This window comes from Epargyreus clarus, unplaced genomic scaffold (genome assembly GCF_041222505.1).
Source record: "Epargyreus clarus isolate Ecla_fem2 unplaced genomic scaffold, WU_Ecla_fem_2.2 ptg000025l, whole genome shotgun sequence".
NCBI classification, from domain to species: Eukaryota; Metazoa; Arthropoda; class Insecta; order Lepidoptera; family Hesperiidae; genus Epargyreus; species Epargyreus clarus.
This window is the reverse complement of record NW_027332232.1, coordinates 30001-39641: the sequence shown is the minus strand read 5'-3', so window position 1 is coordinate 39641 and position 9641 is coordinate 30001. Positions and strand designations below refer to the sequence as shown.

General features: G+C 42.2%; 2 protein-coding genes across 3 annotated transcripts; both read right to left on the bottom strand.

The window, feature by feature from the left end:
• Nucleotides 1–1460: 1460 nt before the first annotated feature.
• On the bottom strand, nt 1461–4458 carry LOC140752725 (protein toll-like). The gene is made up of 3 exons (XM_073087058.1): nt 3731–4458; nt 3183–3324; nt 1461–3092 (listed from the first exon to the last, which is right to left on the bottom strand). Exons 1-3 carry the CDS (start codon nt 4111–4113, stop codon nt 1671–1673), a joined length of 1947 nt encoding a protein of 648 aa, XP_072943159.1. The 5' UTR covers nt 4114–4458; the 3' UTR covers nt 1461–1670.
• A 259-nt stretch (nt 4459–4717) lies between these two features.
• On the bottom strand, nt 4718–9112 carry LOC140752844 (uncharacterized). Of its 2 annotated transcripts, XM_073087200.1 has the most exons (6): nt 9076–9112; nt 8847–9010; nt 8342–8468; nt 7704–7965; nt 6185–6406; nt 4718–5054 (listed from the first exon to the last, which is right to left on the bottom strand). In XM_073087200.1, exons 2-6 carry the CDS (start codon nt 8930–8932, stop codon nt 4849–4851), a joined length of 903 nt encoding a protein of 300 aa, XP_072943301.1. In that variant the 5' UTR covers nt 8933–9010; nt 9076–9112; the 3' UTR covers nt 4718–4848. The 2 variants fall into 2 exon arrangements, with proteins under 2 accessions (XP_072943301.1, XP_072943302.1); XM_073087201.1 differs by having other exon boundaries at nt 8847–9095.
• Between the last annotated feature and the right edge of the window lie 529 nt (nt 9113–9641).

Genomic DNA, 9641 nt, shown 5'->3' with positions numbered 1-9641 from the left:
CCATATTTGACGCCTATGATGTTTTTAGATATAGAAGACACAACACCTATAGTAGGGGAGCCTACAAGGAATTTTTAACACGCTTTTATTAGCTTGGGTTGTATCAATGTATGTACGTGAATGACAGATGAATTTACTTGCATCCGTCACTGTCGTGAACGGTCATGATGGTGACGGACAGTCAGGCGAAATAAAAACATCGAATTATTGGAATTGAACGAAAAAATGAAAGAGCTTTGTAACGTAATTGTAAATCAATAAATCTTTTTTTCATTTTAAGCTATTGCATAGCTTTTATCGCGGGATTTGACCGCGGCGACCGAATCAAGAAATTGCGTGACGCAAAATAAATAATAATTTATTTATTTTGCGTCAACTTGAATATAGATGGCAGTAATACATATTTTTTTATAATCCGTGCGGCAATCTTAAAATTGCGTTTGGTATTTTTTATATTCCTGTTAAGTATGTATATTGTATTCAAAAATATTTTACCACATTATACAAATAATATGTTTTACCAACACAAGCAATGCTGAAAATCTGGAATAATAAAATAACGTAAAAGAGTGTTTGTAATTTTTAAACGTACAATTACAACTGACAGCTTTGACAGTAAAAAATCAAAACGGCATTATGATCTATGGCGCCATTTTTGTTTGTTGTTTCATGGTGTTTGCTGTGTACTGACCAAATTGCATTTACTCCGTGGATTTATTGAAAAAAAAAATACTTTTGGCTTTCTCCTGACTCCGATTAAACCCTGCTATGTATATTGTGACTTTGGCTTCGTTTGGACTCCGATAACCTTCATATAACTTTTAAATAAATAATTATAATTGCAATTATTGTTTGGCAATATTGCAATCGACTCCTCCGTGGGATGTCAGCAAGGCGATCCTCTTGGTCCGGTTATTTTTAGTTTGACTATAAATCCTATTGTTAGACAATTAAATTCTAAATTTATAGTACCTTGATGACGGCACTCTAGACGATACTGCATGTATTTGAAGATTTCAAGCGAGTTTTATTTTCAGAAAATGACGTTTTAACCGTGTTTTCATTGAATAAAAACCTCCTACAATATCATTAGAATACGAAGCTAAATTTCGCCACCATTTACGAAGTTAGAATAGCTCGGTCGGGAAATCGGGCGCCTTAAAATGCAGGAAAACCAGGTTTAAATGTCGGTCCGATTGTTTCTTTTATTTTTTCTCTTTTTTGTACTTGTTTCTAATTATTGCTTCTTTTTGCTTGCTTGCTGGCTTGCTTGTTTGCTAGCTTTCTGGCTTGTCTTATTTATTTATTTATGTATTTCTTTATTTGTTTGTCTATTTATTCATTCATTCATTCATTCATTCATCCATCCATCCATTATTGATTTATTATTTATTTACTTGAATTGATTTGTTTATTTATTTATTTACTTGCTTGCAGACTTGCTGGTTTGTATAATTTGTTTCACTGGCTCACTGGCTCTCCGTCTCTATCACTCACTCTAATTCATAAAAATATTGGTTTAATACTGATATATTTAGCAAAGAAACGCATTAAATGAATACAAATAAAAATATTTTATTTATTTTTGTAATATGAATTCTATAAATTAATTATGAACACTTAAAGATGATAACGTACAGCACTTAGTTTCTTTACAATTTCCGCAAGAGTCAGGACTGAAGCGGGAGGGGTGGCTGAGGCTGAGTGAGTGCGGGAGCGGCAGGGGGTGCGGGGAGAGCGGGCACGGCGGGGGGGCGGGGGCGCCGCGAGCGCAGCACGGCGTCGCGCACGCGGTCCCACACGAGCGGGTCGTCAGCGTGCACGTACGTGTTGCTGGTTAGATACGCGCGCAGCTCCGGGTCCTCCCTCGCAGCACTCAGCACGTCGCCGCGCAGCAGCAGGATCACGCGGTCCAGTGCGTGCGCCGCGCGGAACTCCATCCTGCCCCATTTCGACACCAGAAACTCTCGTGACATCACGACGATCGTGCGTCGCGACTCGCTCACCGAGCGGGCGATCTGCTCCGGGATCATCCCGCCGATCTCCCAGTCGCGGTAGTGCAGACACAGCCGCAGCGGCCGCCGCCCGCCCTCGAGCTGCGGCACGAGCTCGTCCTGCACGAAGTCGTCGTCACGGTGCGTGAACGACACGAACGCGTCATACTGCTCCTCTAGTTCGGTGGGATCTGGAGGTTCTTCGAACAGAAAGTCGAGCACCTCGTACCTGCGAAGCACGAGACGGATCTCGGTGGAATATCGGAACGCGAGCAGGCCGACCACGGCCAATATAAGCCCCAGCGCCACCATCGTGCTTCCGAGCACGATCGCATTGCGCATCGTGCACAGTCGCTCGGCCGGTGTGCGCATCACACGATCGCCGTTTCGACACTGTAGTTGCGCGCGATCCTCCAGCTGTGTCGAGTATAGTTCAAGCGTCGCGATAGAGTCGCGATGATCGCAGTCGCATTCGAATCTGTTTCCGGCGAGGCGAATGATAGCGTTTGCCTTTAGCAAAGAGATCGGTGCGATAGTCAAGTTGTTGTTTCTGATATCGATCGTCAGATTGTCGAGGCGGCTAAGCGTCCGGGGCGCGACGGTCAAGCCGAGCCCGGAGATGTCAACGAGGCGGACTTCCGGCGGCAGCGCGGCGAGGTCGTCGGGGACGGTGTGGAGGCGCAGGTGCACGGAGGTGGCGTTCAGCGGCGCGAGCGGCGGAAGCTCGCTCGGGGCCGCGGGGCAGTCCAGCTCGAGGCGCGCGGCGGCGGGGCGCAGCGTGCAGGCGCAGTGCTCGGGGCAAGGCGGCGTGTCCAGCTCGCATATGAGCTCATCGACCGTTACGGTGCTTAATAGCTTGTCGGACAACGATGCAGGAGCTCCACAGAAAGCATGATCTAAGTAGAAACGTCTCGCAAAATTGGGCTCCTTGAGTACTCTTACAAAATTGAATAATTTGCAGTCGCAGACAACGGGATTGTTGTTTAGTATTATTGATGCTTCTCCGACGATTGGGTCCAAGTTTTCGAGAAATAACTTCGAGATGTTATTGTTACTCAAATCAAATTTAGCGTTGATCTTAAGATTTAACTCAGAGTCCTGTAAAAAATAAAATAAGTATTTATTAGAAGACGTGTGGTATGTCTACTAATATCCATGAGCGGCAGCGGGCAGCACCTCGTCACTCACCGATAATTGCGTGATGACGTTATGGGAGAGGTCAACAGATTTCAACTCGGAGTAGTCCGCGAAGGCCGCCAGGTCGACGCTCGCCAGCACGTTGTGTGCCAGCGATAGCTTCACTAAGTTATACATTGGCTTTAATAGTTCTCTGCAAAACACACCAATAAAGAACGTTCAAGTGATAACAGCGATATAATCGACAGCGACACGTATACACAGATAATGTTAGTTACGAGCCTGATTGAGGTATCCGGTGAGCCAAGAGCTGGAGCTTACCGCGGCCAACAAATTAAGAGTAGGTAGTTTGCCAATTCAGCGAGGTAATGCTGCTAGTATCTTGGGTACACTTCCTCGGGGCAGCGAATTGTTTTATTTATAAAATTTTAATGTTAATTGTAGTAGTATTAATAGTGTTTAATTGTTTTTATTTTTTTATGTAACCATAATATTAAATTACTGGCCAAGCTCATTTTTTAATATAGCTGTTTAATGTAAATCTAGGAAATAAAATAATAACAGTTTAGAAATTTATGATAAAAGTTCCGTTAACTCACGGTTCCAGCTGTTGTAGATTATTGTGATTCAAGTTTAGGGTTCGAAGACTTTGGTTTTCCTCAAATATATTGTTCGGCAAAAACTCGATGGCATTTTCACTCAGGTCGAGCTTGGTCAGGGTCCATATCATAGTGAATAATTTATACGGCAAACTACGCAACCGATTCCGCGCTAGACTGAGGGTCCGCAAGTCTCTCTGCTGGTAGAGCATCTCCCCGGGCAACTCCGTCAGCAGGTTATCCTCCAGCGACAGAAAGAAGAGGGATCGCGAGCCGCGCACTAGGTCCGCCGGCACCGCCCTCATGCCGCTTCTTACTATCCTCAACTCCATGAGCTTTAAAAAATTCGAGAAAATACCGGCTTCTAGGCGAAGCTCTGACATGTTCTCGTTGCTGATGGTTACCTGGAAAAGTTTTATACTCAGTTATATTGAGGGTCATGAAGGTGATGAATGATCATGAATAAAAGAGGGTCATAACTTTTTTAGTATGTATGTTCGTCGTAAATCCATTATTATCCACCGCACTGGGCAAGTGCGAATCGGTAGACTTAACACAGCCTTGAGTTATTTTTGAACCCTCAGAGGAGCAGGTATCCTCACGATGTTTATCTTCGCCGCGAGTAATTATAAATTTTTAATATGCACATATCATCGAAATATCAGAGGTGCCTGGGATTTGAACCTCGGGCCCCGAATGAGAGGCCGAGTTTCTAACGACTACGCTATCAATACATTTGTATGTATATTTTGATCACCATATAAATTTTTTGCCACTATGAGATTTTGTTACAATATGGGAGTAGCAAACGAGCATGCTGTCCACCTGAAGGTAAGTGGCTACTGCCACCCATGAACATCTGTTATCAACCCCAGATAGAATTAGATATTCCTACCTGGATTCAGCCACAGGTGCGCCGCTACCAGTGAGGACTAAGCTAGAACGCCTCGGAAATGTATCTCCCTTACCACACCATTCAAACCAGAACACAGCAGAGCTCAACACTGTTGTTATGAAGAGGAAATAGGTGTGGCGATGGTGCCGTCGAAGTAGAGCCACAAAGGGTTCTACCACCTTCAATGTCGTTGCATTTGTCTTAATTTTATCAGTAGCATGGGCTATATTTCTAAGCAGTGGGGTTCGGTTAAAAAGGAGCTCGCCTTCTCCAGATGTTGCAGGTGGCGCAGCGGCTCGCGGGACAAATATTGCAATTGGTAGTCGGACAATTCTAGATTTCTTAAATCTGGCGTCGGGATCAACAAACTTGGAGGCAGCGACTTCAATGCGTTGGTTCTCAAATGCAGTCGTCGCAAAATCTTCAAATCTGAAAAAAAAGTATATTGGAAAGAAAGAAACATTCAAAGTGGCACTATAAAATATATACGAGTATATGCATAATATAAACTAATAAATTATAACCGGCTTATATAATTGCAGTGCCCCATAGATGTAATAGGGCGCACTCAGCATATGTCACGGCGAGCCTCAGCCACTGGTTTTCAGTGCGACCTTAGGGTTCGCGGTGTTCGGACGGCGTGAACTTGTTGTCGTTCAGTTAATTATTTGCCTAAATTATAGCAAGTATTATAGCAAGTGTCCTAAATGTACGGAAACAATTATAATCTATTTACATTTTACGAACACATTAGATACTTAGACTATTACGAGTATGTTATTAATGTTGTAGACGCTGCGGCTGAAAATCATTTCTGAAGCTCTTTGAACAGTACCCTTACCAGGAGTTTTTACATTTCGACAAATATTACTGTTTTGGTATTTGTTTACGTATTGGCCCATACGATTTCCTAGTTCTGACATAATCCGCTAGAGGCGCTGATTGGAATTTGTATGGGCAAATACGTAACCAAATACCAAAACAGTCATATTTGTCGAAACGTAAAAACTCCTGGAAAGGGTACAGTGCTGTTTAGCAAAGGGGCTAGGCCGTTCATTAAATGCTTAACCAAGCTAGTTACATGACGACGCGATGTAAGGCTGTAGTGTTCTAGTTTGAAGAATTATATTATTAACACTTGTCAATTTAGTCCGCGGTCAATGCGCCTGGAATGGATTTAGAACAGGATTATGATTTCTGTTAAGACATTTATGTTCATTGAATGACTGTACCATTGTTTATAACATACAGGAAGCGGATGAGCACGGATGGTAAGTGGCTACTGCCGCCCATTTACATCTGCAATCAATTCCAGGTAAGATTGCATTCCTACCCGAGTTCGCCCACAGATGCGCCGCTACCCCTGCGCCGCTACCCCTAAGAACTAAGCTGCAATGCCTCGGAAAAGTATGTCTCCATTACCGAGCCCTTTAAACCATAACACAGCAACGTTTAACACTGCTGTTATTAAGTAGAAGTAGGTATAGCGGTGTCGAGCCGCCGAAGTCGAACCACAGAGGATTCTACCACCTTCAGTATCATATAAGTTAACTTATTACTTTTGAAAGTCTCCTCGTTAATTGTTTTAATTGTATGCCCTCCAAGTGTAAGAATTTGTAGCAAGGGCAGATGCTCCAGGACTCCAGCGACCTCGTCTAGACCAGTTAGCTCCAGCTCTACCACCTTCTGCAGCGCAGGCGGCCAGGGCTCCGACAGCCGTGGCACGTTCTGCCCGGTCGGCCCGGTCAGTTGCGGCGGCATACCCACGGTTGCATTCTTAGCTGCACGAATATTGAATAGTTTTGTTACTAAGTTAAAGTCCACGCCAAACTTCTAGACCGCTCTGAATATAGAAACGAGTCGCGTCGCAACAGCCAATTGTAGATATTAGCGGGAGCTAATATAACCGAATACCGAATAATGTTCGGTTTAACCTTTACCGAACCGAATATTCGGCCGAATTATTCGGTTTACCATTTCTTTACTGTCAATTTGCCAGTTATGTGTGTTCATTAACACTTTAAAATGTTGATTTGAGATTTAATAATAAATACTTATTTAAGGTTTAAAATAAATGTTGACTAAACTAACTATAGATTTAGTAATAAATGTGTTGACTTAAGGTTTCAAAATAAATGTTGATTTGAAGTTTAATAGCTTTATTTTATTAGCTATATTCAACACATTCTTCATGGATTTGAGTTTGACTTATAATATAACATAAATCTTACATAAGAAGTTTTGTGTTTTAGTCCTGTACCAAGTCGGGTACACAAGAAAATAGAAATATTCAAACCGAATATATTCGGCACCAAAACCGAATAATTCAGCCGAATACAAATAGCAAAGACGCCGAATACGCCAAATACCGAATACCAAACGAATATTCGGCGAATCTCTAGTAAAAACCTATATTAAGTAAGGGTACTGATTCGAAACCAAATTAAATGAGTGGACATGAGAGAAATAGCGATTTCAGTAGCGATTTTTCGAAGCTTACACTTACATTATTAATGAACATCCTATTCTTTTACTATATACTCCCATGATTGTAACTCACACAGTAAAACTTTAACTTATCTGGATATTGTATAGGGGTGAAGTGTAATGTAAAGTAATTTGTAATTTACCCCTAAATTTGCTTAATTAGTTATAATTATTTAGCGTTGTAAGGGACAAGTTTTGCCTTTTGATTTTCTTTAATTACAATGAGCAAACGACCACCAGATCGTACGTGGCTTCTGCCGCCTTTCAACAGCCGTAACCAACGAAGAATAAAATTAGAATTCTACCTGAAATCCGCCATAGTATTTATTATGCAAAAATAGATGTTATCTCCAAATCGTGAAGAATGTAAAAACTAAAATTGAGTTTTTGGTGCCTTTACGCCCAAATGGTTATATTGGATTTAACGGCGCAACTGTGACTGACCACAGGTAGGAATTTCTAATCTGGGGTTAATAACAGATGTCCTTGGGCGGCAGTAGCCACTTAACATCAGGTGGACTGCATGCTCGTCTGTTACTCCTATAATATAAAAAATATATATTTAAAAAAGTAAAGGTCAGTGGGACTAACCTTTGTAAGAGATATTCAGTGCGTAGAGCTCGAAGCCGTCGAGGTATTTGGGAGACAGATCGGGCACGTCTTCTAGCGTCAGGGGATTGTACGTGACTCCGGGCAGCGAGAGTGCGCAGAGCAGCGGCTCAGTCAGCTCACAGCGTCGCACGGTCAGCGGTACATAATAATCAAAATTGAGGTCCCTGTATGCCCACATCCTCGCGACCACCGCCTTCAGCTCATCACACCGAAACCGCCCGGCGCGGCCACTAGCATCCGGCTGTAGCAGGTGCCACCATCGTTAAATGATTATTCATATTTTAATCTATAATTTGAACTCCATAAATTGTACAACATGCTATGTAATACCTATTTATATTATTATATATAATATATATTTATGCAATAAAGAATTATGATTATGATTATCTATGTTCACTCTATCCGCACTGCTGTTTTTCTCGGACCAATGATTTTACGATTGACTTTGTACTACACATTTGTCGACGGATAGTTTCCGTATTAAACATCCCAATAACCCCGTGTCGCTTCCATGTCACTGGGTATCTTTTGAAGGTAAAATAGTTGAAAAAAAGAGAATATAAGGGTCCTAAATTTTGTTTAAAGTACTTCTCCCTTACCAAATAAAAGCTTACCTCGCACTCGATGTTGAAGAACTTAAAGTCATCCGTGACGAGCGTGAGGTTCCCGGCGGGCAGCGAGCAGCGCACGCGCGTCTCCCGCGCCGACATCTCGCGCGCGCAGCCGAGCTCCGCCCACTCGCTTATGACCAACAACACAATAATCATCATCAACCCATTACTGTCCCGCTGCTGACGGGTCTCCTCTCAGAACGAAAAGGATTAGACCATAGTCCAAGCCTAATCAACTGCGTATTGGTAGACTTCACATACCTTTTAGATTTTGTTTTATTATTATATTAGGTGGTCGGTCTCAAATGCGCCGATATGAACCGCCCTGAGAACTAAGCTGGAATGCCTCAGAAGGGTATATCTTACCCTTACCACATCCTTCAAACTACAACACAGCAGCGCCTAACACTGCTGTTAGTAGGCAACAGTAGGTGCGGCGCTCGCTAGGACCAGGTATATTTACTAACATAATAGGTATGTACTAGTACTCGTATTACGAGTATCTTACCGATGTTGGGTTTGCTCGGGTAGCGCCTGCTCCGAGACAACCGCTTGCAGCGCGACCAGCGCCAGCGCCTGCAGCCAGCACCGCATTGCTGTCACTGCCACTCCCCTCTGATTCGCGTCACTTCACCCCACTTCACTTCGCTTCACACCTCTCCTTGATTGGCCCTGCAACCCCGTTTACACAAACAAATGTTTATAGTGCATTTTAGACATATAAATTGTATTTGTACCTTTGTAGTCTTGTGCTCACGTTAATAATGTTTTGTCCATAAATACATACTGATGCCACGGAACTACATCGATAGAATTTTTGGACAAAATTTACCTGTTTACGTAAGATATATAAAATGAGGAAAATTTTGTTTAAAATTTAATAATTTGTTTTACTTTAATAAATACGGTGAACGACTAATCTATATGTTACAGCCAAAGTAATAAATTCGGATATTATACATAATATCTAGCCATTATGTATAGTATATATAGTATATATATACAGGGTGTCCCGTAAGTACCACGACAAACTTGGGGAGAACATAGGTGAGGGTCTGACTTCTCTGGGAAAAAAAAAATTAGCTTAGTAAAAGTGTCACCGTTTTTGCACTATCAATTGTTTTAGATTTTTTGAGAAATTCAGCCCTCTTCATCTTCTTTCGTTAACTGCGTGTACAAATTTGATGATGCAGTGTTTATTTTTTCTGTTAAATACTATCAGATAGTTGGTCTATCATACTGAAATGTAAATTGGTTAAAAGATGTAAAGGAACCATGAAAACAATAGGGCTATTTTTAGATT

Bases quoted from the DNA above. Each gene is read 5' to 3' on its own strand.
- LOC140752725 (XM_073087058.1), bottom strand. From the start codon at position 4,113: ATGTCAGAGCTTCGCCTAGAAGCCGGTATTTTCTCGAATTTTTTAAAG. The intron at 3,325-3,730 runs GTGAGTTAACGG...TGTGTTTTGCAG, and splicing joins AATCTACAACAGCTGGAACC to AGAACTATTAAAGCCAATGT. The intron at 3,093-3,182 runs GTGAGTGACGAG...TATTTTTTACAG, and splicing joins ACGTCATCACGCAATTATCG to GACTCTGAGTTAAATCTTAA.
- LOC140752844 (XM_073087200.1), bottom strand. From the start codon at position 8,932: ATGCGGTGCTGGCTGCAGGCGCTGGCGCTGGTCGCGCTGCAAGCGGTT. The intron at 7,966-8,341 runs GTAAGCTTTTAT...CACCTGCTACAG, and splicing joins TCTTCAACATCGAGTGCGAG to CCGGATGCTAGTGGCCGCGC. The intron at 5,055-6,184 runs GTAATAAGTTAA...CTTTTTTTTCAG, and splicing joins TAACGAGGAGACTTTCAAAA to ATTTGAAGATTTTGCGACGA.